The 27,841-nt window shown below is 39.1% G+C and overlaps 3 protein-coding genes and 1 long non-coding RNA gene across 6 annotated transcripts in view; 2 read left to right on the top strand and 2 right to left on the bottom strand.

Annotated features, from left to right (window-relative positions):
* Nucleotides 1-27,841, bottom strand: part of LOC309504182 — a 48,176-nt gene that overhangs the window by 10,556 nt on the left and 9,779 nt on the right. The window lies entirely within an intron of this gene.
* On the bottom strand, nucleotides 180-6,736 carry purab (purine-rich element binding protein Ab). Its single transcript, XM_082177201.1, has one exon. The coding sequence runs from the start codon at nucleotides 6,580-6,582 to the stop codon at nucleotides 5,743-5,745; it is 840 nt and encodes a 279-aa protein (XP_082033327.1). The 5' UTR covers nucleotides 6,583-6,736; the 3' UTR covers nucleotides 180-5,742.
* The window catches only part of nrg2b (neuregulin 2b), an 88,480-nt gene continuing 67,336 nt past the window's right edge, over nucleotides 6,698-27,841 (top strand). For 2 of the 3 annotated variants that reach the window (XM_082176990.1, XM_082176988.1), the window contains exon 1: nucleotides 9,077-11,170. In XM_082176990.1, coding sequence (XP_082033116.1) covers nucleotides 10,759-11,170 — 412 coding nt within the window. In that variant the 5' untranslated portion in view covers nucleotides 9,077-10,758. Of the gene's footprint in view, nucleotides 6,803-9,076; nucleotides 11,171-27,841 lie in introns of those variants that run through there. The other variant, XM_082176989.1, reaches the window with a different exon arrangement.
* LOC309504059 (N-acetyllactosaminide beta-1,3-N-acetylglucosaminyltransferase 2-like) overlaps nucleotides 26,689-27,841 on the top strand; it is a gene marked incomplete at its 3' end in the record, with an annotated part of 84,091 nt that continues 82,938 nt past the window's right edge. The window contains exon 1 of the mRNA XM_082177040.1: nucleotides 26,689-26,702. The remainder of the gene's footprint in view (nucleotides 26,703-27,841) is intronic.

Here is a 27,841-nt window from a genome sequence, read left to right as displayed (position 1 = left end):
ATGACTTTTTTTTTTCCCTGTGGATCACAATTAAAGATATTTTTAAAGTCAGTGGGGTCCCAAATCAACAATTGATGATGGCAGAATTGCCATCAATTTGGGGTAATTTATTCCTTTAAAAAGCCACTGGAACTGAGCCGATCTGGATGTTAGAATTCAAAGACACGAAAACCAATCGCTGCCAGGGAGGAATGGATGATTTATTGCAATTAGTCATTTTCAGACACAAAGGCTTTCCAACTCAAGAACAACATACGTACCTGTACAAAAACACACTTGTTACCAAGAAACGTAAATCTGAATAAAATCGTGAGAACACGCAAACAGCAAAGGGAACAAACGGAGGATGCAGAGGAGGAGGAGGATGGTTGTGGCAATGATGAAGAGTAGAACACGGTGGATTTCTAAGCCAATTTAAGCACCATATTCATGTTATAGGAAAGGCAGAACAGAATACCTTAGAATGGGTACACACATGAGAATAATCATCACAGTATTTTTTCATTAGACATTTTAACCAACTAAAGAAAATAACAGTTGGTGCACTACTTAGTCATCATGCAATTTACTTTAGTAAACCTTCTGTAACACAGACAAAATAGACTTCAATATGTAGAAGAACTTCATAGATTTCTGCCAAACAGCAATTGTCACAAAGCCTGGAAAGTAATTATAGAATCTTTGAATGTGAGGTCACCTATCAAAAATAATATGCTGATTTTTTTTTAATTTTCTTTATATATTTAAAGTGCAAGTATTTTATCCATTTGATTCAATGCTTTCTGTAAGTATAAAATACAAAGGAAAAAAAAAACAGCAATATGCTTTTTCCTATATATATTTCCTGTGCATATAGGAATACATATATAGGAACCATATGCATATTTATATATTTAATTCTATATATTTATATATATATATATATATATGCTATCTTTTTTTTAATAAAGAGGCGCATCATATGTAACAAACCATATATACACACACATCACAGGTCATATATATATTTTTAAGTACAACACATTTGATAGGGAATAAAAAGGAAATGGTTGGTGGGATATGTGAATACCCTCCTTGTGCATTGCCCCTCGATGCAGGACCCATCCCAGACAGTCCGCTTAATACGCAAAACGCTCACAGTTACATGCTAAGCAGGTCGAAGCCTTGAGCTTTTGAGACCGAAGGACCGTGAAGTATGAGAACTAACCCAAGTTCGTGACTGGCCGTGGTTTAAGATGGAAGGGGAACCGTATAATCGCACACGCACGCGCACACACACACACACACACTTTCATAAGATTAACACTTAGATCAAGTTAAAAGGTCTTCGCATATTGGAAACTGCAGATACGCGATGGCTTTCAGCAGTATGTGCAGCTCCGTTAGTTCACAAATCCACATTCCACTCATTAAGGTCAGGTGACGTTAGATTCGGCACCACTAATTGGAGAATAGACTAAAATAGAGTCAGAGTACCATCTTGTTTTGTTTTTTTTGTCCCCACAGCCTGTTGTGCATCAAACCAATACTGGTCTTTGCTGGTGGAGAGATCGAACACTATCAGACGAACGTTACGAGAAATTCTTGGACAGGATTGAGCCGTTTAGTACCCAATAGCACCTTCACGTTTGACTTTAAACATGTGCTCATTCCATCGAGGGCATCATCTGAGAGCAAAAGCTTCTTTCCGAGGGCGTGTGTTTTTTTTTTGCAGATTTTTACATTGTTTTGCTCTAGAAAACATCCTTCAATGTTACTTCCAGTTTCGATTTCACACTGTGGCACACATCGAACAGTTTTCGTAATCGGTTCCGGGCAGTGATAGGAAAAAAGATTTGCTTACCGGTCTCAGAGGAAAAGAAATATAACAGTGTACAAATAGACTTGAAATAGCCAGGACAAAAGAAGCATGCCGTTTCAGATTCAGTCTTAAAGAGATGCGAGGGCATATCGAGCGAGACAAAGTGCCTATGTATGCTTTAATATTGTGCAGTGGTAAACAAGAGACCAAACGCACCACAAGAATCATGTCAGCCTTGATCCCCTATAGACTTCCTCATGTGCTTAGCACAAAACGGGCCTTTAGCATGGGGGTCTGTGGCTAGAAACCCCTAAACTGTCTGTAGGCTGGTGGCTTTACTAGATACAAGAACCTCGTTTTTACAAAACCCCACATATCCCAGTAGTTGTGATGTCTGGGATTGACAGCAACAGGCTTTTTCACCACACGTCTCAGCAATAGTAGTGAGTTGGCTTACGTCAAGAGGGTTCGAGGAAAAAAAGCTCTTTATCTTGAACAACTTTCTTCAGAAATTTGATCAAATAAATAGTTATGAATATCTCTGAATGAAGCATTGTGCATTTAACATTGGCTAGAAAAAAAACAACATAAAAATACTAGAAACCGAGTATTAAACTACTCCAACCACCGAGAAGCTAAAGTGACTACATCAATATTTTGAGGTCACACAAAAGGGATCACGCCTGATTGGCCGAGAGCAAATTTGCCGCCATATGCGCAGGTGCTATCAGACGGTCCCTGTTTGTGGTGACCGGTTAGGTTACTAGTATAAACCCTAAACTTTGACTTGGGCAGTCAAAAAGGTTAGTTTAATACGCTGAGAGATGTTACGATTAGAGCAAACCTCATGCGTACAATTTATTTATTTTTTTTGTCATTGAAGGGGACGAGTATCCACACACACAGAATGACGATGTCACGCAAGATTCAATCCCCTCGCAAAATCCTATCCCCCTCGGACCCCAAGAGGTAGCCATCTGTAATGCCTGTTCAAAAACATGACATTATCATCTAGACACTCAAAATAGTATTTCTGGAAGTGACATTAACATTCTAATCAATAGGATTAGAAGATTAGCTTCACAAAGAGTACAGCAAATATTTAACATGACTATTTATAGCTTCAGTTTCATAATATGCGTGAAAATTTGAAAACACATTGTTATATTTAAATAGTTAGCTCAACATCATAAAGTGATTTTTAGGATTTCTAATCAGGCATTGAAAAGAGTACACATTTATAATGTTTTTTAGTCAATAGTTTTGCTTGGGGGGTCCAAAGGGGGGCCTGAACCTACAGGGGGGCCTGAAGTTTGCGCAACACCGCCATTGGCACGCAGCCTACAATATATTGCACACGATACTTAAGTGTTAGCACTGTAACTTTAATGAGAAAAGTAAAATCTCAAGGTGCGATGGGACGAGGTTGACAACAAACGAATTCAGCAACTGATAAGTAAGACCGGCAGAAGAAAATCCCACGAACGGGGATATTAGCACCATACAAAAAATTCATACAGGCTACTGCCTCGGCCGTAAGTCTACTAATAGGCCTACATTAGCATAACGCTGGGCTGTAGCAAGAAACATTTCACAACCTTATAACGCTGTTTTTTTTTGTATTTATTTTTTTACGCAGCTTTTTTTAATTTTTTTTACCTGTTATTTTTTTCATTATCATTTTTTTTTTTTTTTACAAGGAGCAGGACCCCCACCGCCTTTAGGTGACTACTGCTGTATTCACATCGTGTCGGAATTACTATGCATTTCTGACAAATCCAGTTTGCGTCTTTGTCATAATTTGGAAAATTTGCCATCAATGACAAATCCGCACATGGATCGATTTTGGCATCGAATGCTGCCATGAAAACGACTTGTAGAATTTAAGTAATTACGAGACGACGTGAACGTAGCACGTCCATGTTTACGTCAGCGCTGTTTGATTATGACATCATCGTTCTTTTCCCGGCAACGTGGAGGGCCGAGAGCCCCGTGAGCCTCTTTCTTTGATTGGCTTGTCGAAGAAGTCATCAAAGAAGCACCACGAGTGGTACAGCAACAATGCCGTTGTGACCCCGAACGACAAAGAAAGACAAACAGCGATCAGAAAGAAAATGATCGGACACGTAAAGCATGTAAACGTGTGGAGAATATAAGGCACCATAGTTGTTTTTTGACGTTGTAGAGGATGCTCCGCGCAGGTATTATCGCAAGTCACACTAGTGGACAACTTCTGTTTGAGTACCCCCCCCCCTCCCACCCCATCCCAAAAAACAAAACAAAGAAAAATTCCCACAGAAAACGTGGGCAATTTCATAAGGATCTAAGTACATCTGATTCACAAAATCATAGTTTGTATATCTAAGTTAGCACTTCAATGAAACCATCTGCCCAAATGTCAGTGGGCATGGTGCAACAGGGTTCGTATTTAACAGGAACAAACGTCTACCGGTCGTTTTAGCAATGCCTTCGCTGTGCGGCTACCGAAGAACACATTGCATGACACGTGCAAACAATCTCTTGCTTTGTGTACAGAGTTAAAAGGCAAATGAGCAAACAACAACTAGATTTCCTCATATGCATTTGAAGGTGCACTCATTCATATTTTGTTTTATATGATTCTGCAAATGAAAGTGACCTATAAGATTGAGTCTATGTGGATAATTTGGTCGGTCATGTGATCTCGTCATGGTGGCCCCCATGATGCAATCAGCGTAAAACGTTTAAATGATGGAAAAATGACTGAGTGCACCTTTTAAGTCGAACCAGAAGGGGTGACGTCCATTTATGTAAATTGAATATTCCAACAGAGTGCGTGTAGAAATATACAGAGCACTCCCTAATCTTTGCACCTTCACTTCTGATGTTCGTTTGCATGTTGAACCTTTGGTTCAAAATGGTTCCTAAAGAATAGCTTTTGTGCTGGAAGTCAAAAGTAAGCACTAATAATTCATATATTTCTTCCTCTTTGTCAATTTGCACCATTGGAATAGTTACACTGCAAAAAAAAAAAATAAAAAAAAATAATCCATCTTGTTTTCCAGTAAAATACAGCCTTAAAACAAATGTACTTGACAAGCCGAACTGTAAAAGTCAAGTTTAGAGTGGGGTCGGTTGCTCTAATACGCAACAAGTTACAGTTACGGCACTCACTTTGCAGCTCTCCTTAAAACCCCCAGTGTGCATGCTGAATATCAGCAGCATTTTCATGTCGTGTCATCAGGTTTAACACATGAAACAGACACATCTATCAAGTTGGCAACACGATTGACAGGTGTCAGTTCTCAAGTGTTTAGAAAGCAACGACCCCACTCATGTGTCAACTATCATACAGGACACATTTTTTTAGAAAGGGTAATTTTACAATGGACTAGGCTATATTCTTTTGTTTCCAGTATTGACATTCTTTGCTGTGTGTCATGAGTGGTTTGAATAAAATTGTGCACACTGCTGGCTGGGTTTTACTTAATACACACACACACACATATATATAAATAAATAAATATATATAAATATATATATATATATATATATATATATATATATATGGATAGATAGATGGATGGATGGATAGATAGATAGATAAAATGTACTGGAAAACAAGAGGATTTCGCAGTGCATTAGAGCTTGGATGTGTCACACACGTGGGTAAAGCGGGATATACACACACTCCTGCACCATCCTGGACACGGTTCATACATGTTGTCGATAGCAGCGTCTTACTGTTAAATGGTGGGTAAGTGGGTAACTTCCGGCGATGAGTGAAGAGATGCAACTGTTCGAGTCTGTGAGGGTTGTGTGTGTGTGTGTCGAGCGATCCCATATTACAGTAACGTCTGATTATCATGTCATTCGTTCTGTGCACATATATATATATATATATATATATATATATATATATATATATATATATATATATATATATATATATATGATATGCATTAGTCCTCGTCCCCGTCGTCCCCTTGCAGGCCCTCCGGTAGCATGTCGCGCGCCCTCCGCTCCCGGCTCCGCTCCTGGATCTTCTTCATCTCATCCGCGTACTTGCAGAAGGTCGCGCCGAATTTGGACCACACTTTGCAGGGTACGGTGATGGAGTTGCGATAGGTGGGCTTCACCTCGCTTACCCGCATAAAGACGCCGTATTTGTTGGATCCTACGTCGAAGAAAAAGCGCTTGTTGTCCACTGTCAACGACGTGCCCTCGGGCAGCTCCGCGGGGTCCTCGTCCACGCCGAAGTCATCGATGAGTTTGGCCAGCGCGTCGCGGAACTCGATGAGTCCCTGGGCCGGAAGAGCGATAGTCTGGCCTTGCGAGGTTCCCAAGCCGGGCCCGCGATTGACGGTCTGGCGGATCCGGAGAAACCGCCCCCTCTGGTTCTCCTTCAGATCCATGTAGTACTTTCGATTCTCCCGCACCAGGAACTCGCTCTTAAGCGCCCTCCTGGGCTCGTCCTGCACAATCTCGGGGTTGCTGGGGCCCAGCTGGGCGTAGTGCTCGATGAAGTCTCCCAGGTAGTCGCGGAACTCCACGGCTACGGACATGGAAAGAGTCAGGCGGCTCTTGTTTCCTCCGGCCCCGACCTCCGCAATCTTCAGAAAGCGGCCTTTGGCGTTCTGCTTCACGTCCAGATAGAAGCGTTTGTTCTGAATGTCCACCCGCTTCGAGGCGAGCTCCTCCGTGTCGTGCTGGAGCCGCGATGCGGCGCCCGGTTGCATCGGACCGGCGCCGGGGCCTGTGGCGAATCCACCGTGCTCACTTCCACTGTCTCTGTCCGCCATGATGCAGCCTCCCCGCGTACCTTCTCTCTCTCTCTCTCTCTCACTCTCTCTCTCACACACACACACACTCTCTCGTTCCCTCAGCTCTGCTGCTGCAAACGCGACTGCTGCTGACCGACCCCCGAAATCTCGCGATATCTGCTGCCAGAGACGCTTGCTGAAAGAGGAGACGACAACCTGCGCGTCCGTTGGACGAAGCGTAACGGTCAGCTTGGATCAGGTAAGCAACAAACACAACATTTAGCAACAAGGGATAAAACAACCATAAAAAGTCTTCTAAGATTTTTACAATAAATGAAATTCTGAAATGGACTAGTTATATTATAAGTATTACACCATAGAAGAGTTTTAGAGTTCTTTAATTCAAATATAGTCAATATCAAGGTCTTTCTTAAAAATAATATTACTCACGAATGTGACAATGATCTATTTTTAAAGATTCACCAAAAACAAAACCTTGTAAGACAATCACATATTAGACCTGGCGTCTTTGATTGACATGAAATGTGTTTGTTTTACAACATTCGGTAAACATTTGTGGATACATTCATCTATAAATATAGCCTACCTGGCTTTCATATAATGGTCTTCTTTTATAGGCTATAACTTTTTCTTAATAGCAGAGTCTAATGTTGGAAACTGATGTCGAAGATTAGAGTCCAGGCTGTCAGTTTATTTTGTGTCAGGATGTTTCTTCAGAAAAAAAGCAGTTTGTTCAGCGTAGGCTACTGAAGCATCAACTTCTCCATTGACTTTCACTCAAACAGAATGAGCTCTTACGTTTCGCATCTTTTAGCTCATCTTGAAGTCTCCATCTCGTAGAGGGGCTCTATTTCTGCAGTCCGTGAGATTCTTCAGATCAGGAATGTGTTAGTAAAAGTCATATCAGCGTTAAGATTGCGCACAGAACAACAAACTTTTTCATTAAGTAATTTAGAAGTTTTTTTTCTGTGTGTTTATCATCAGATGTAGATAATCTCTCATTTTATCGTGTGCGCTCGTTTAAATATGTGTGCGAGAGAGATAAAGACAGAGGGACTCAAACGAATAGGCTAATAATAAATAATTAATAATAATCAGCATGTTGGTGTTTTATTGCTGTTAGATACCATCATGTTTTTTTTTTTGTTTTTTTTTTTGTATATCTTGTTGCATTATTAGTAGGCCATGTAATGCATAATTAATTATTATAAAAATATGACCATTCAAAATACAGTTTTAAACAAATACATTTTAAGATTACATAATCACAGGGAAAATGACAGGACTTAAAAATAGTAATGATATGGAATCATAGGCACAGCTATTTACCGTTCAGCACCACGGACAGCGACAGTGGGCTTTATGAATGAGTGAATGAGTTCTCAGGTTGTTGCTCATTAATGCTTCTAGGGTAAGTGTTGAAAATGAGAAGAAATGTATCTTTCATTTACTTTAGACAAGGAATAACAGAAAAATCTAGTTGAAAACACATGTGACGAGTTTTCAAAAATGTAAAATTGTGTTGTATTCATGTCAGTGGCATACATTTTAAAAACGTTTATTCCACTTTTATTTTATAAATAGCATTGATTTCAAACATATTATACAAGGTTATATGATGATGGTCCTCTATGTTTTATGGTTTTCTTGTCCCATAAAAATAATGGATTCTGAAAGTTTGGCAGACACATTTTTTTCAAATAGCCTATAAATATTATTCTTTAAAAAAATGATTGACTTCATTTTTTTTATTTCCATATATTACAATTTCTGGACAGTTATTTTGACCTCTTTTTTTTGGAAAAGGCTCGTTTTGTTAAGCTCAAGTAGTTCTTTATTTTAAAGGAATAGTTCACCCAAAAATTAAAATGATCCCATAATTTACTCCCTCTCAAGCCATCCTAGAAGTTTATGACTTTCTTCTTTCAGACGAACACTAACACAATCAGAGTTATATTAAAAAATATCCTGGCTCTTTCCAGCTTTATAATGGGAGTGAATAGAGTCTGAGTTTTTAAAGTCAAAGTAATCCATAAGGCAGTGGGTTAATAAATGTCATCTGAAGTGAAGCAATGCAATGCATTTTTGTAAGAAAAATATCCATATTTATAACTTTATAAACTATAATCACTGGTTTCCGGTAACGGCCATAAGCGAGTCTAGTTCCGGAGGAAGAGTGACCTCTGACCCGACACATGCGCATGAAAGCTCAGGAGAGAGTAGATTCTAAAAACAAGTCTTTTTTTATTTTATTTCTTCTAATACAAACTAACTTCTAATTCGTGACCGGTGTTTTGTTTTGCTCTATCCTCTGCACTCATCAATACATCATGTGTCGGGTCAGAGGTCATTCGCATACAGCTGGTACCGGAAGCCAGTGATTATAGTTTATAAGTTATAAATATGGACATTTTTCTTACAAAAATGCATCGCATCGCTTCGCTTCAGAAGGCCTTTATTAACCCACTGGAGCCGTATGGATGACTTTTATGATGGATAGATGACCTTTTGTTGGGCTTCAAAAGCTAAGGTACCATTCACTCCCATTATAAATCTTGGAAAAGCCAGGATATTATGTAATATAACTCTGATTGTGTTCGGCTGAAAGAAGAAAGTCATATACACCTTGGATGGCTTGAGGGTGAGTAAATGATGGGATAATTTTCATTTTTGGATAATCTAACCCTTTAATGGCTCACAAATATTAAAAATAAATATTGAAAAATATGAATAATAAAAATACCTTTTAATTGATTGATATACCTTTTAATTTAATTTTAATAAATGTATTTTTTATTTATTTTCCGAGTCAAAAAAAATGACATGGGCCCCATGTTTTGTTTGTTTTTTTATCCAAAATTAACACACAGATTACATGTGTTTTAAAGTACATTTTTATCATCTCGAACATTCTTATTTGTCTTTGCCCCAGTAAAGCAAATGTTATAAGAACATTGACGTGCGTCTGAAGCAGGCAGGTGTTCGCAGCGCGTTTCTCGATTGCATTACACACTCGCGCTGTGACTGCAGATGTCGCCCTACAGCAGCCTCAGGACAGGACGGCAATGGCACATTCGTTCTCTCGCGACGCATTTACGCATGATGTAACCCTAATGTTCAAGTTAAAACCCAGTCCAAAACCGTGCACAAAACAATCCTCTAGACTGTTGCGAATCATTCCGTTCATTTAGTCTGACTAGTCACGACGGCGCAATGACCGGTCCCCTCCTCTCATTATTCTAGAGCCCTCAGTACATGGCAAATACCCGCAGGACCTGTTGCCGGGGTAAATATGGCTGATAGGATGCTCGGTGGTTTGCTGTGTATCTGTCTTCTTGGCGCGTGGCGGATCGCTTTTTGGGGCAAAATGGTGAATGTGACCTGAATGCGGATTGTTCTTGAGTAGAAAATCACGGCAAACGCACTTTTCACCAGGCATCGATTGCATTTTCAGCTGCTTTTCGCAGCGTTAGTCATCGCGTCAGCGGTCTGGCGCGGTGGCCCGTCTGCCGTTTCTCTATTAGTTGATGTCGCGCGGCGTATAAACACAAATCTTTCTCTGCCATTTTACTTCGCGCAACGACGCGACGCCGGCAGGCTGCTTTCGAGGGATTTCTTTCTACGGCTGGCCGGCCGGCTCGCTCCCGTGCCATTAGTGCATTTGCGCCAGAACTTTCAGCAGACGGCTGAGATCTGCTCACGTAAAAGCGGAGGGCGCGCGCTTGTTGCATCGCCCAGCCGTACAGCAGCGCGTGCTGCGCGTCGTTTTGCACGGCGGAGCGCATTTCTGGACCCTTTTCGCTCGCATCCCCGCTTTTGTGTGCACGAGCGAGGCGTCTCGACGATGACATTGGCTGGATAGATACATAGATTGAGAGAGAGAGAGCAAAAGAGAGAAAGAGGGAGTGTGTGCGAGAGGAGCGTCTTGCTGCAAAGGAGCGTCATTTATGCATGCATGCTTATTGAGTTTGGGGATTGTGCGTTGAAGGAGAATGCAGCAGCCCAGCAGTGACCGGGGCTGATAACGGTTCCTCAGCGGCTGGTGTTTCCCCGTCACCAAGTGCATGGGGAAAGCAGCACACGCAGATGGCATGGACACTTGCGCAAGCCCATTCGCACTCAGTCCCCCAGCACCTTCTGCCCCGAGAGCACTGCAGCAGCGCCGCCGGCCGCCCCTGAGCCACAGCAGACGGCATGAGGAGGCTTGATCCGGTGCATTTCTCCATGCTCGTCATCGGGGTCTCCTTCGCCTGCTACGCCCCGAGTTTGGATTCGCTGCAGGACCAGGCTTACCGATCGGCCGTGGTGATCGAAGGCGAGGTGAGCTCGCTGCCCGAGAACGTCTCCGTGGAGCCCTACAGTGTGAATGTCAAGGTGCTGGACGTGTGGCCGGTGAACAGCGGCGGGCTGGAGCGCGAGCAGCTCGTCACCGTCGGGGAATTCGGCTCCGAGGCTCCTTGCGTGGCGGTGGAGAAGCACCACAGATATATATTTTTCATGGACCCCACGGAGGAGCCTTTAGTATTCAAAGCGTCGTTTGCTCCTCTGGACAGCACCGAGAAGACCCTCAAGAAAGATGTGGAGAGCATATTGTGTGAAGACTGCGGTAAGTTTATTCACTGTGACTGTGACTGGTGGCAGATGGACGGGGCTCTTCATTGTTAACAGATAGAGCAGCACATTCACACAATGATGCGTTTTGCTCTAGAGGAGAACGGGAAGATGGGTCGCTTGTGTTTGGGCGTCTCTGCAGTATTGTTCTAATCACCGTTAAAAACATTTAGGTGTACACCACCAGTACACACACACACACAAGCACACGAGAGAGAGGGAAAGCATTGACCACATCTGTGGCAAGCCAATTATACCTTTAAACCAATGAGAACTAATTAGTGACTAATACCTTTTTAGGTTTCACTCCTTCATTAGATGCTAAACAGAAGTGATTTTGACCAGTATCTATTCAGTTAGAGGTTTGCTTTTGCTTCATGCAAGTAACTTCCATTGTTACTATTGTTTTCTGAGAGGATCTGTGGTTTAGTGTTCACTTCCAAGTATGTATTCCAATTGGCGCTATACCTATTCTAGTTGTATATTGATAATAATGATTATGTGGTGAAGTAGCCTAAATACTACAGAAAAAAAGTAATTTCTTCATGAAAAAGTTAGTTCAGGCAAGTATTTTAAAAAGAGTAAATTCTATATTAGTACTCAATTCAAGCTTGTAGCAATTAAAGTGTAAATATCAATGTTATAAAATTAAGTAAAACCTACTCAGCTTTCCATGATGGGTGTTCCCATCATGCACTAGGGCTTGAATAATTAATAAGGTTGATTTTTTTTCCAGCTGTATTTACACTGTTTTATTATTGCTTTTGTTGTTAGGTTTAGTAACTTGACATTTTATAGATATCTGGAGTTCATTTTCTACTCAAAATGACACATTCATACTCAAAAACGATCCATCGAATGTTACCGTCATTGTGTATTGAGGTCTCTGTGTTCGGGTGGGTAGGTACTGTCATTTCTAATATGTTGACATGGTGTCTGTACGATATCTATTGTATTATTTACTTGAATGTTACTTAGCATGACCCCACGGAGGAGCTTAAACACTTACATTTTGTATTAAATGTTGTATTAAACACTTAAATGTTACTTAGATGCAGATAAGCTACATACACTTTAAAAGCATGGTTAAATTCAGTGTTATGTTGTTTGAGTAAAAAGTATTGCGAAGGAAACTTCAATTAAGTAGAAATTACTACCTATCAACCTTTTACTGGCCAAGTTAAAGTTACTTATTTTCTTTGTTAATTTTACTTAATTTAGGTAAGTGGAGTTTACGTAATTCCATGTGAACATTTCCTTTAAAAATCTGCATGCAAAAACTTCAAGAAAAAACTTTAAGACACAAAACATTTTTTACTAGTTTATTGTCTTGTTATTTGTAATTGCATGTTTTACTTGTGATATATCGAGTCACTTTTGGAAATAATAGAAACATAAAAATCCATAATATTAGTTTAAAGGAATAAATGTTAAAGCGGTTTGCCACAACCATCAGATTGACATGCATTAAATTACCAATTATTCTGTACTCTCAGGCTGTGGAGTTCAATCAATATGAAGCAATGTACATGAATCTTCAGGCTAAGAGTCGCCCATGTTCATCTGAAACACGTGATTTCACAGAATGCAGCATGATGTGCCGTGATTCATGCAGGCTTCTAACCTCCCCAGAGATGTTGTAAGTTGATGTATGATGAGAAGCATCATACAGAAATGTGTGTGAAATAATGCGGATGGCAGCATATCAGTTAGCGTTTGGTTGGCATGGAGCACGAAACCACGTGATGGGAAATCTGCTGGATGTGGTTGGTTAGGGGATCAGGTGGCAGAGGCAAGGCCCCTACAGAAAGGGATTCCCATTCAAATGCAGATAAGCTCTGGCTTCACACTTCTGCCCTATTATAATCTGACATATTGGTGAATGTTTTATTTAACATGACTTAATTTATTGATGCTTTCTATTTACATTTTATGAATTAGAAATGAGCATCGACTCAGTGTGCTTTAAGAACAGAGTGTGACTTTGAAATAATAGTGCCGTTTTAATGCAGAGATATGATTTATTTCTTAAAATTGCTTGTAACTTGACTTGTAAATCAGTTCATATGGTTGTCAAGCGACCTTCAGAGTAGGTGTGGTTGAAATGAAGTGTTCTGCATGGCACCCGATTGGTAGATTTGTTGAGATATTAGCTTTGTGGATTGTGATTTCTACTCCAGTTGACATATATGCACAAATTATGACTTTTTTTGTTGGAAGAACTCCATCGTCTAGAGACAGAGCCTTAAGTGTTCTCTCTCTCTTTAATTCATGTGTGTCTGTTCTTTTAGTCTAATGGCATATTATTAAATTAGTAATAATATTACACTAAAATTATATTACAAGGAATTTCTGTGTCTTCCTGTCCTGTTCTTTCCAGACAGCCCTGGGTGAGTTTTAGGAAACAGACAAGAATCTCTTAAATAGAATATTTAAGGCATTTGATATATCTGTGGATAAGAATGAATATTTAGATATAATAGCAGCGTTATTGGCATGATAGTTTATGTTAACGCACATTGTCCAATTACTGTTTGTGCTGCATTGGATTAGATTATTTGGGATTTATTTGTTTGTTTATTAAATACTATATAGAACAATTCTATATTAAAAAATTGTGGATTTAACATCTAATGATAAAATTTATGTTTTTAATGAAACCCTTTAAATTGGTCAGATCAAGAATAATTTATGCCATTTTATATTATTTATTTGAAAGAATTATGTCATTTTATGTCTGCCCTTGTATTGTTCAACTGGTTGATTCAATGATGATATGGGATTTAGAAAGTAATAAGTAATGCAATATTTTTAGGGAGAGTAATTGGTACAGTAGCTAATAACACTGTTGAAGATGTAATTAGTAGAGTAGCTTAACCAATGCTGGGTAAAATCAATGTAGACTGCATAAACATGTCAAATATTGTACATATAATGCACATGCAAATATAAAAATATAAAAAAGTTTGCATATTCAAATTTAAGCAGGTTTTAGGAATATCAGCTTAAAAATAAATACACATAAATCACCATGTTACTTATAGTTTATTAAAAAGAATCAGATCTAAATATACAATATTTTTCAATATTATTTGGTATAGATCTTATTTATTTTTAGAATGATAATAGGCATATATAAATATCAATTCTTTGCTGAGGAAATGATACCCAAGCTGTTGAAATAGCCTCACTTTATGTGTCACTGTGCCGATATGAATGAGTTGACTCGTGAATGAATGGAAAATGGCTTTTTGTTTACTCTACAAAGTTTTGGGGAAGTAAAAGAGAGGACAGAAGTGTCAGGGAGCAAAAATACAGAAATACTGTATGTGAGGTATAGGTCGGATGATTTCGAGAGGATTTACCCATTTAAAGCAGCAAGAGGGACTGATTCTGCTATTATGCTTTTTCAGATATTACCTTTCATGTAGAGTGTAATATAGCTGTTCGTGAATGTAAAAGGCCTGCGAAATTTCAAAGACCAAAGTACACGGTAAATGAAGTTATTGTCTCCCTAAAGAAAGAACCGATTCTGAACTGCCTGAAAAGAGTCATCAGTAATTACAGTCTTGCTTTCTGCATAGTTTTGTAACAAATTTGCCTAATTCCAGCCTATGGTCTTCATTGGCTGCCTGTGAACGTCTACATAGACCCTCAAACACAGTAGATGTAGGACTGGAAGAGTTTGGTTCGTGACATGTTGAGAAAACACTGATGAGGACGATTAGCTCGAATTGTTACTGTTCGTATCACTCAGTGTAGCTGAAATTCAGATATGGTAACGGGCTTTTGGTTTCCGATTTGCGCTGTATAGGTCGACCAATCACAACAGACTGGGCCATCTGACCAATCAGAGCAGAGGAAGCTCTCGGAAAGGAGGGGTTTAGAGAGACCTTGACCGAACTGTTCCAGAAACTGTGAGAAAAGAGGTGATGCTGTAGTGTATATTATGGGGAAATTAAAGTGTTTTTTGACCTTGGATGCATGTAAACCTAATGTAGGAAACTCCTAAACAAAATTAGGAACCTTTACAATAGAATAACTGGGGCACTTTAATGCACGCATTTAGGGAAATAATCAGTGTAAAAGTGTAAGATTGACTGTTTGTTGTTTGTTAGAAATTAAATGAGAGCAGTCTTGATCCATGGAGACCGGTGTGCGCAGAAACACGATCCAGCTCTGAGACCGAAAGACATGGCAGATGTAGAAACAGAGAGACTACAGAGACAGACAGACAGGGTATGAGTGAGCATCTAATCCAATGTGACTGAACTGAATGTGACTGATGAAAGTGGCCATACCTTGAACTCTGCAGCAGAAAGTGAGAGAGACACAGTCTGTGGTAGTTTGAATGTGCTTGAGAAAGAGTGTGTGTATCTGTGTGTCAGTGGCGATGAGAGAAAGAGCGAGCAAGATATCTGGAGCTTGTATGAATTATGCAGGTTGCAGAGTGCAGAGTTTTAGCTGACCGTGTTCCTTTTTCTCTCATTTGCCTCTGATTTATATTTCACAGTAACTTCGCCATGTGCTTTTTCAAACACACAGAGAACAGAAAGCCGAGAACAGTTGAGCTGGCCTGTTCATGCCAGATAAAAAGCAGCCTGTATCAAAGGCGCTCAGATACGAAATGGGAAAAATTAATGAACGTATTGATTGTACGTTGTTTTAAAATTTCATCGCAAACAACGGCTCGTTTATACTCGCAACATTATTGCTTTTCCCTCACTGCAGTCTCTTAAACATTCCTACACAAGCCCTGAAGCCATGAAGACATGCAGAACATCAGAGGCAGCGTCACAGAAACAGCCCCACCTCCTGGTCAGATTATGGTAATGCTGGCAAATCTCCCACCGGGGGAGACCAGCCCGTACAGAGGAAGATGGTGCTTTTTAATCTGACGTGTATATAGTGTATGAAGCTGTATTAGAGGATCAATAGAGCTTCATAAGGAGCTTATAAAGACAGCGAATGTCCTTTAAGCTGCAGAAGGACAGTTGAAGTTTACCCAGTCACTGAATTATTGAACAGCACTTAGTTTATCTTCAGTCCCTTGACGCACACTCACAAACCTCCTCGGTAGTCTAGTGGCTTCAGTTTGGTGCACGGGCGCTAACTTGCGACTACGCCAATTTTTGTTTTTCCATACTGGATGGAGGAAGGAAATTATATCCGCATGATGTTAAACTTTGTGCTTGGGTCACGTGGTACAGTGAGGTCCATAAGTATGCAGAAATGCTTTTATTTAGCATATTTCTCATTTAAAATAACACTTTTCATTGCAAATTATATTATCAACATGAGAATTTGAGAGAAAAATGTATACAAAGTTCTGTCATGAAACTCTAGATGGCGCAGTCTAATAGGTCATTAACTCAATCTGCTTGCAATCACATCATTCTCTATAGGGAACAGCTGATTGGTTCCTGCTGTATCAGTAGCCAATGCGCTCGCTGCTCATCCCTTCAAATATTTCGTCAGTATTTTCTGCAGCAGTGTAGCAGAAACCCTCCACCTTCCCCAGCTCCACCTGTATAGATCTGCTACGGGTAATTCATGTACGCTATATTGTACAGCAGCAGCATGTCTTACTTGCTCACAGCAGTGTGTCGTGTGTGTGTTGGCAGTAGCAAGTCCCAGAGCAGTGTAGGAGATCTATTCTAAGACCAAACATATCAACATTGTCATATCCATTACCAAGCCAAACACTCAGAGAGTTGTCACGACAGAAATGTGATTTCATTAGTATATTGTACATCACTCTTTTGCTTTAACAACAGAATGCAACTTTTAGTGTTGATAATACAATTTGCAATGAAAATGTTTTAAAGGTGCAGTATGTAATATCAAGCTAGTGGTTGAAATGGGTACTGCAGACCAAATTCAAAATATTGGAGAGAGTTGTTTCCTCAGACTCGACACTCGCGCAGGTTGCCAGATTGACAGCACGCAACATGAACGAACGCAATTGACAATGGAAAGTGACGATCTCCACTGTAAGCTAATGCATCTGTGTTTTAATATGCCTCTTGACATAGACGGATGCTGATGCTTTCGTGTTGAAACTGCGATCTCTGACCCAGTTCGCTTGCTGGCTTCCATGGCTGCAGTCCACCTTATTCCTACGCCCCATGACGCTTTGCGCGAATTATGGGTGTAACTTCCGTTAAGCTGTAAACAATCAGTGAAAAGGCTCGCTCAATGAACGCAATACGTTAAAAAAGTGTCACAATGAGATGACATTAATCTACTCACCCTTCAACCATCGAACATTCAAAGGAAATTTAAAAGTGTAAAAGCATCAACAAGGTATTTCAACAGACTAAATAACCCCAAAAGGGCGAGTCTTTCCACAGCAATAACGGACGGGTTAAATATCACTGCAGTAGTATCTGTATTATGTAACTTATGTTGCTTTAATTAAAAATGTTCATTAACTTCAGTATTACGTGATACTATTTCAAAGTAGATTTCCGTCATTTTGTCAGTTTATAAATTGCATTTACCAGTGAAAACAAACCTGGAAAGAGACGTGAGGATTTGAGGAGAATAGCGAGAGATTCTTCGTGCATTCCAGTGAATTATTAATGGGATATATCGTAAATTGAATTCGGCAGAACAGACCACAAATGTGCTTTTACAGCGGATTGCAAAGGGAAAAAAGAAAATAATCATGAGGAAAAGAATACAGCGACTGTAAAGAGCTCTTGCCATAGATATTCTTTGTTATAACATGTCACTTTAAAATTCCAAGTATAACGTTATTCTCATGATGTCTGAAAATAAATCATGAAGGAAAATTGACAGTTCATCCAGTCAAACTGACGGATCAGCTTTATTTGTAGGGCAACCTTATGATTTGAAATGATTCGTTTCAGCCTTTTTGAATGGAAGTTCCCAAACCGGAAGTGCCACCCATCAAAACGCAGTAAGCTCATCAGGAATAAGATGGATACGCTGTGTTTTCCGCCAACTGGCAACCCGGGGTGTCGAAGTACTATTGGGTAAATTGGCAGTGGGCGGGATCACACAGACCAAAACAAAAACAGACATTCCAACACATTGGCTGTAGCATTGTTTTCAGAGAAAGTATGTGAACTTAGCATGTTTCCTAAATCTCTGCAAACATATAATGGTATTTTTATGCTTTAGTACAGGAAAACAAAATACAGTACCTTTAAATTAGAAATTTTAAGTCACATTTACAAAAAAAATGTATATTAATTTTTCTTAGTATTTTGTACATCGCCCATTTGCTTTAAAGGGTTAGTTCACCCAAAAATGAAAATTCTGTCATTAATTACTCACCCTCATGTCGTTCCAAACCCGAAAGACTTTCGTTCATCTTCAGAACACAAATGAAGATATTTTTGATGAAATCTGAGAGCTTTCTGTCCCTCCATTGACAGCTACACAACTACCTGACGCTCGAAAAAGTTCATAAAGAGATCGTAAAGCTAATCCACATGAATTGAGCGGTTTAGTCCAAAATTCTGAAGAGATTCGATCGCTTTATACGCTGAACAGATTGAATTTAGGCTTTTGTTCACATTTAAACATTGATCCGTGAACATAAACGGAAGCTCAACCGAATCTGCTTGATGCGCAAGAACAAATAACCTCTTGTGAGAACCTCTCGTGGAAGCTCAAACGTGCTGCGTAACACGAGAATGAACCTCATTGGTTCTCGCACGTCAAGCGAACATTGATCTTCCATTTATCCCATGTGAGTTGATCAATGTTTATATGTGAATAAAAGCCTAAATTCAATCTGTTCATCATATAAACGATCAAGCCTCTTCAGAAAAGTGGGACTAAACCGCCCAATTGATTTGGATTAGTTTTACGATCTTTTTATTAACTTTTTAAAGCGTCAAAGTGATAGTTGTGTAGCTGTCAATGGAGGGACAGAAAGCTCTCAGATTTAATTTAAAATATCTTCATTTGTGTTCCAAAGATGAACGAAAGTCTTACGGGTTTGGAACGACATGAGGGTGAGTAATTAATGACAGAATTTTCATTTTTGGGTGAACTATCCCTTTAAAGACACTGTGCGAATCTGTGTGCGAATTCTCTATCCGCCCAGTGTTCTCGTACTGTCATTCACACAGACAGACTGAAATCAGATGAATCTGTCATGAGTTCAGCCCGAGCCCACATGAAATGGAAATAAATGTAATATATATATATATGTGTGTGTGTGTGTGTGTGTGTGTGTGTGTGTGTGTGTGTGTGTGTGTGTGTGTGTGTGTGTGTGTGTGTGTGTTTTATATAGCCAGCATGCTCCTGATATTACACATCTGTAGGAAAGTAGGAGGGGAGTTATTACTGAAAGAGAGAAAGGGAGCGCAAGAGATGCTATTGCGGAAAAAAACGAGTGGAACGGGATGGGAGAAGGTAAGCAAATGAGAGTGGTAGAAAGAGAAAAGCAGATGCACTGAAGGGGGAGGGGGGCTGCACACGAGAAAAAGAGAGGGAGGGAGAGTAAAAGAGAATAGCTTTCCCCTTTCTGCTCTGCCTGCGAGCATCTCATCAACTATTCATCACTTACTGTGCCCATCTCTCTCTCTCTCTCTCTCTCTCTCTTGTTCAGCCCTCATTCACGCTATCCTCAGCTCTGAGAGATGTGTCAGGAATGTCTAATTGAAATGAACTGATAGAAACACATTGACTCAGGTAAGCAGGTCGACTCAGCCGAGCTCATTTCTAAGACAATCACACTAGGGCCTGTTTCACACACACGCTGCATCTGCGACGTGTATTTTTGGTGCCGGCCATATTAACTAGGGATGGGTCGGGATGTGTTCAGCTAGTCAATTAGTGAGGTCTAGATTTTTTTCTTATACATTTTCAGCTTTGATATTTTTAGCACTTGTGCTTTAATAAGCTTGCTGTGTTTTGCTTTGTTTGTTAGTTAACACTGTAAAACCTTCACCCATGCCCCAACGTTAGCGTTTCATTTTTAGTTTTGTTTTTCAGTTAAAATATTCCGTTTTTTTATGCTTTTTTTGATTCCTGTGTTCTGTTTAATCATATTGCATATCCTATACCACATATATTATATTGTTGGGGCCTATGATTTCTGCGATGTGGAAAACATGGACAGAATTGCAGAATTCAGTCATAAAAATGGGGGAGCGACCTTTAACCCACGGCAACAATGTAAAAGTAGCCCAATTCCGGTTTTCGGACTTGTATAAATCATGACAGACAAGTTAAACATGAAAAAAAAAGCAGTTTCGGATAAAATAAATAGGATTTTATAGGGCCCTAATATATTTACCCACTTCTTTTGTTAACGCTCCCTGAGAAACCCATCAAATCAGGGTCAGGTGAACCATAAAGCAGCCTAACCATTCAGGGCTTCCACTTTTCATGATAAATTATTCAACTAGTCGATCAGGCAATCCACTAACTTGAAAATATATAGTTTTGCATATCATTAATATAACTGGTTGCACTGTTCATATGCAAACTTAATTGCCGTGGCATCACAGAAGCGACTTTGAAGGTATATTTTTGGTGTGTAAGTCACACTTCACACAGAGAACATGTTGAAAAAGCACTGGTACCTATTTATCAACATGATATTTTGAAATATAGTTTATATATAGTATATTGTTAAAAACAAATATAAAAATAAGAACTAGTTTGTCGCTGTGCATGTTGGTCTCCTCTTGACTGACTGTAATAAACTGCAATGGTTACCAGATCTTTTGGCATTAGTTATTGATCTGATTTCTGTGGCGGTAACAGACCTCCCTACTCAAGGGGGCGATAGAGTTTCCTTCAGATGTCTGTGCTATGTTTTCCATGGAATTGACCCTTCGCAGGGAGTTTGATTGACAGGCGATCTGACCAATCCGCCATTTTTGTCCGACAAAGCAGTCAGGAGAGTTAATAGATTAAACGTTGGTGGATTTGAACTTGAAAAACGGAGTTTACTAACGTCTTTCCGCAGTTAAAACTACATTCCTTCTGATGTTCATTCATGTTTATTTGATGCTGTAAATTAACTAGAAGGAAGAGATGATCGGTTCACGAGCAGCTTTAACTGAGGCTCTACAGCGGTCTGTCAGACACATTAAAGAGCCACAAAACGGTATTTATTGTTTAAATTTCGTAAAAAAATGACCAAATTTGAAAGTCGAGACTTTGTTTCATATCAGAAGTAACCTGGTCTGTCCTGTCTGTCAGCGTGTTGTCAGTGTCCTCTCTGCTCCTCGATGTATTTTTCACTGTGAGAATATGGTGTGGCGTGAGAGCGGCGTGGCTTGTCGGACATAGCAACAGTAACTAAAGAGGGCGGGTCTTTGCGAATGGTCAATTGGGCTACTTTTAAGTTGTTGCCGTGGGTTGATTTCCACCCCAGTACAATTTTGGTGCTCCAAGACCCCCAAACCAGTTCGGCCACCCAATGGAGAAAATCGCATTGGGCTATTTTTGACCTACTTTTGTTGCACAGACCTTTCAACGCTAGTGCCATTAAACCAAATGTGTTGTTATTCAATATACCTAGCTATAAAACATGTCGACTTACTTGCTGACTTGCTCTCTGCTGTTTAACTATTTATTCGGCACACATAGTTGAACTGAAATGAAAACCTTTCAACACATAGAAAAGCACATTGTCTGACATATTTTGAAATGCATAGTTTGCACATGTGTTTGCATAGAGAATGTGATTGAGAGGATGTAAAACATAGTTTGCGTGAGTGTCTTTGCCAGTCTTAAACTCAGGTAGTGTTAATATGCTGTGATGGGGTGCTTATGTGGAGGTGATGCTAGTGTAAGCTCTTCCCGTTTGGCTCAGATAGACCTGCTGTGTCAACTTTTTCTTTCTTTTTTTGTTTTAATTAGCAGCTGGTTTTCCTCTGCGGGCTCCATTGGGACTCCATATGTTATGGAGTATAGATCCCATGTGTAAAGCACACGCTGCACCTCATCTTACAGTACCTTACAAAAATAGGTCCTATAGTTTCCACCAAAACACCACAGTTACTACATGAACCTGTACTTACTGTAAAATAATAGTAAATGAGGGTTCGTTCTTCTTTTCTTCAGTAAGGCTTTTTTTGTGGAATTTTTTATTCAGCAAGAATGCATTAAATTGATCAAAAGTGACAGTAAATACATTTTATAATTTTACAAAAGATTTTTGTTTCAAATAAATGCTGTTCTTTTGAACTTTCTATTCATAAAAGTACCATTTTTGACATTGATAATAAGAAATGTTTCTTGAGCAGCAAATCGTCATATTAGAATGATTTCTGAAGGATCATGTGACACTGAGGACTGGAGTAATGATGCTGAAAATTGCCTTGCATCAAATGAATAAATTACATTTTACAATAGATTCAAAGAGAAAATAATCATATTTTTAAATATTCCTGTTTTTGCGGTATATTTGATCAAATAAATGCAGCCTTGGTTGACATATTATATAGTGAAACAGGATATTCAATAAGAAACTAACTGTAAATCTAAGACCTGGATGAGAGTTTGGGTGGATTGAAAGACCGTCGGCACCCAATTTTGGTGGTCAAGCTCACTTCTTTTTCACATCTTTTACTATTTGCTATTATTCCTGGAACATTTATTGTGTTAACCAGCATTAAATTACTGTGGTAACAATTTATTATTATTATTATTATTAAAAACAATTTCAGATTTCTTTTTCTGAATTTTGTTAATGTTAGAAAACAAGATGTGGTTGTCCAAACAAAATGAATGTATCACAGTAAGACTTTATTATTTATTATTCAATAATAATAATGGAATTAAATTATTCAAGTATTAAAAGGTATTTAAGGGAATAAATAAATAAAAGTGGTAAAATAAGTTCTAGGTCTAATTGTAGTTTTGAAGTAATCAATCTAATCTATTTTATTCGTATGTCTAATATTTTCGAAAATGCAAACATTTCTTGTCTCTTCACATTCATTTACGCATATTATTGAACGCAATTCAAAATTTCATAAAAACTTGAGTAGTTTGCATCCCTAGATAGTCTATTACTGTCGATGCTGAACATTTTTATCGTAAAACAGTTTATATTACTTACATCTTTCCACAAGCTCTCGTTGCTTTGTGACAGTGACAGTAAGACCCGCCTTCTTTGATTTGATTGGCCATCTCGATCATTTTGACATTGATGAGCACCGTTAGACAGCTGAGGCAGAGCAGCCTAAAAATTAAACTTTTGTCATCCTAACAACACACGGCTTTACTCATTCTACACTAAAATGATAAGATAAGACAAAGAAAATATGAATTCTATTATTTATAGCTCAGATAAGTAAAATAGGTAAAATTGGAAATAGAAAGTGAGAGTACAAATATAGTGATGGATTTTGTAACACTAATGAATCAGGTGTGTGTTTAAACTCACAGTCGCAATGGCTCTTGAGTGAAATTGTGTGCTGCCGGTGCTATCGAGTAGTGAACTCTTATTTCCTCCACCCTGGAGAGGTGACAGGAGACACGGAGAGAGCAGAAAGCTGCTCAGCGGAGCGATGTACGTGTCAAAGGTCACCGTTTCACTCATTGTTCCTTTTAACTGCGGGACGGATGGAGCTGCAGTACCAGCGTCCACTGGAGAACGTTTTAGCTGCTGCTTTAATTGTTTAATTGTGTAATTATTCTGTCTATGTCTCTCTCCCATCTCTCTTTCTCTCTTTCTCTCTCTCTCTCTCTCTCTCTCTCACTCTCTCTCTCTCTCTCTCTCTCTCTCTCTAGAGTGGTTACCATGGTGACAGCTGCGTGCTGCAGATATCACACTGATCTCACACACAGATAGAGGTGTTTCTGTCTTACACAAAAATGGAAATCTGCAGTCTCATAATAATAATAAACAGACCAAATGTGTCTTGCACTGTGTGCAAACACAAACTATGACAATGATATTTATATATGATATGCTTGTGTGTGTACGTGTGCGCGTGTGCGTGTGTGTGTGTGTGTGTGGTCAGGCAGGTCGGTGTTATGCCGTTTGATTTGAGTGCTTTGCTACAAATTGCTCGTGCTGAATAACAGCACTTGTTAAAGCAGATATGAGCGATCCGTTCGCTTCTGGAGGGCGAGAACCAAGTCGGGGGGAGGGGAGAGAAGTGTGTGAAAGATGGAGCGAGAGAGGACTTATGTGAGAATGAAAGAGTAAGTGTGTGTGGGTGTAAGGGAAAAGAGCAAGTCAGCTGACCTTGAGAGCGCAACCCTTGATGGAAGGCTGGAGGAGATCGGACGATCTGATTGGCTGGTGGTGTGTGTTCGGTTCCAGTAGGGCTGAGTTATCCTACTATCACATCACACATCGCTTACACAACATGCAGCATCTTCTGTATGTATTTAAACTGTATTATCACACAGCTGTCTATGCAAAGTTGACTATATATTATGTCCAACTTTATCTGCATACATACAGTACACTCATGTATATTACACTGCACTCTAAAAAATGATGGGTTGTTTCAACGCATGTTTGGGTCAAATATGGACAAAACGAAAACTTAAAAATGTAAACCCTTGGTTGGGTTTGTCCATATTTGACCCAAACATGGGTTGAAACAACCCAGCATTTTTTAGAGTGTTTAGTGTATATAGTAAATCTATAACAAAAACTGCTTATTTATTTTTCCCAAAATGTAACTATAATTTCTTTGAGATTGTATTAGACTATGGTAATGGTTGGGGATAGTGTTACTGACGGACCTTGACAGGAATATTGCTCCAGGAACAACACGCGTTGGCAAAATCATAGGAATTGCATAACCGATTCACTCATATGTATGATGCACCATGCCCCAATTTAATATTCAAAATGTTATATTCCCACTTTCCAGCATTCCCCATGTGAGGAATGAACTGTGACAGGCTGGAAAATAAACCCTGTCATGGCGCTGCAGCTCTCACATGGAGTGGTTTATTTTCATATGTGCCTGCATGTCCCAGAGGCTGCCAAAAATAATTATTTTTCCAGCTAACTTACTTTAGTGTTGGTCCTTTTAAATGGCAAAATATTAGTGTTCCAGACAAAGTCATTCCAGGGCAATTTACGGTTGGTTGTTCTGATCAGTAGTTAGTAAAGTGTGTTGTTGAACACAAGATGATTACAATGGAACAGGGGTTTTGTTGTAATCTGCATTAAATGAGACAAAAAATGGCAAAAGTTTATCTGCAAACTAATCACCTAAAAATAATTAGTTGTGCTTGATTTTAAGGGATTTTGTGCATGATAAAACCAAGTGAAAAAAAACCCTCACACACTTGCATTGAAGTAGAGGCCAGAATGCCATAGAAACTATGGTTGTTTTGATTTGGACCACCTAGCAACGCTCTAGCAACCACCCAGAACACCCTAGCAACTGCATGTCACCTCCCTGGCAACCACCCTGAATGCCTTAGTGGCAAGTTTTATATGGGTGTGCACGCATAACTCTCTTCTTAAAACCTAGTTGGATTAGTGTACTTTTTACCTCTGCTGTCATGAATGTGAATTTCCAAATCACCATAAATGCACAGGCTTGATATGCTTTCAGTTCCCACCTGACAGTGAGAGGGCACATGTAGTGCTCTCCCAAACACTGTAGGTGGAGAGATCAGCGGTTAAGAGTCATTTCAAGACTCTACAGTCAATGGGCATGTTCTGAATGGCACACTGCCATACTACTTATTCTGTTTTTACAGTTTGCAACATGTACACAGTGTGACATACTCATTTTGCCAAAACATGCAGTATACACTGTACAACCAGAACACACTGTGTGGAATATTGTATCCTACAATGCAATGCTCTCAGCTAGAATTTACACTCGAGAGTGTCGTGATGACTAAACTAATACTAAGTGATAATGGCCAACATTTTCAAATATCCCTGTCATGACTCAGTATTTGATGCATGCAGCTTCACCAACAACATTATACAGTATATATATATATATATGTACTCAGTATATGATCACAGTATGTATTTGTGAAACTGTATGCAGTCTGATCAAATACTGAGTACACATCGACACACACAAACACACACACACACACACACACACACACACACACACACACACACACACACACACACACACACACACACACACACACACACACACACACACACACACACACACACACACACACACACACACACACACAACACACACACACATACACACGTGTATAAAGCATTTGTCTGGCATATCAATATGAACACATTTTGATGTCATGAACAACAAAAATGTGTGTTTCTAATATTTTTTTCATTATTAATACCAATACCATACATATATATATATAATATATATACTGTATATATATATATAAAATTAACAATATACAATATATGGGTATTTGATCAACTTAAACTTCATACAGTTTGAATTTATAAGGCATAGTATATATTTTAGGGGATGCAACTGGTCACAATTTATTTCCTTTTCTATCTTTTTAATTACTATTTGGCAATGTGGCGTTACAAACACTACCAGACAGTTTAAAAATGTGATAAATATTACATTTCTTATTTTTATTTTTTGTATGTGATATTATGTAAGCATGAGCAATGATTTTCTTTTTCCAGTATGTTCTCTCTATTTGGTGGAATTTTCTTAAGCCAACTTATTAGGCCACCCTCTCTCTCTCTCTCTCTCTCTCTCTCTCTCTCTCTGACACATAATAGCAGTCTGTGGTTTCTCGTGTCTTAATGCTGTCTGTTTCTCTTTCTCTGTGGGCTTCCTTTGCTGTCCTATCCAATCTGTCTAAGGACGTGTGTATTGTATATGCATTTAACATTACCTTTGGTTTTAAAGTGAGCTCTCTGCTAGTGTGAATCAGAATCTGTTTACGATATTCTTGGACATCTTAACCATATCATCTGTTTCATAAAGTCATGCAAAACAGTCATCAGTGGTTTAGACATGGAAACATTTGAATTGTGCATGCTTAGCTGAATAAATTCAACTTCCACTACAGTTTAACTCTTTCTTGCAAGATTTGTCATCTAGTGCTTTTCCCCCCTTTTAAACAGATAGCTACAGATTCCCTCTGACACAAACAGATGGAAAAAGTGAGGGAGGGAGAGAGAGAGAGAGAGAGAGAGAGAGAGAGAGATGCCCTCTTTTGGCTGTCAGTATCATTGTGCACATTCATTCTGGTCTGTTGTCTGTCTGACAGTCTGTCTCTCTCTCTCACTCACTCACACACAAGTGTCACAGAGAGCTGGACCCCAAGTCACACACTGCACCCAAGTCACGTATGGCCATATGTCGAGCTTATGTGTGTGAGGGACTGAAGTGAACCTGATGATATGTGGTCATTTCTGGTGGGACAAAATTTGTCCAAGAAGTGAACTACTGCAAATAATTTATATAGCCTAAATGCTAAAAAAAAAGACGACATTTAAATAAGTCTGTGCTGTCTTTATTAAGATAAATTGTTATTAAAATGAATACCTCATTAAGATAAATGCTTGTGTATTTAAAGGCACATTTAAAGGGACAGTTCAAAGCCATTGACATTGACTATTAGAAAAGGTTTCTATTTTAAATAAATGCTGTTTTTTTATTTGGTTTTGTTTTTACTTTATATTCATCAAAGTATCCTGGTAAAATGTACCACATTTTAAACAAAAAATATTAAGCAGCACATCTGTTTTCAACATAATAGTAATAAATGTTTC

Source organism: Leuciscus leuciscus (genome assembly GCF_965113295.1).
Source record: "Leuciscus leuciscus genome assembly, chromosome: 8".
In the NCBI taxonomy this organism is placed as follows: Eukaryota; Metazoa; Chordata; class Actinopteri; order Cypriniformes; family Leuciscidae; genus Leuciscus; species Leuciscus leuciscus.
Note: the sequence above shows the minus strand (reverse complement) of the source record. Positions and strands in the feature narration are given on the sequence as shown.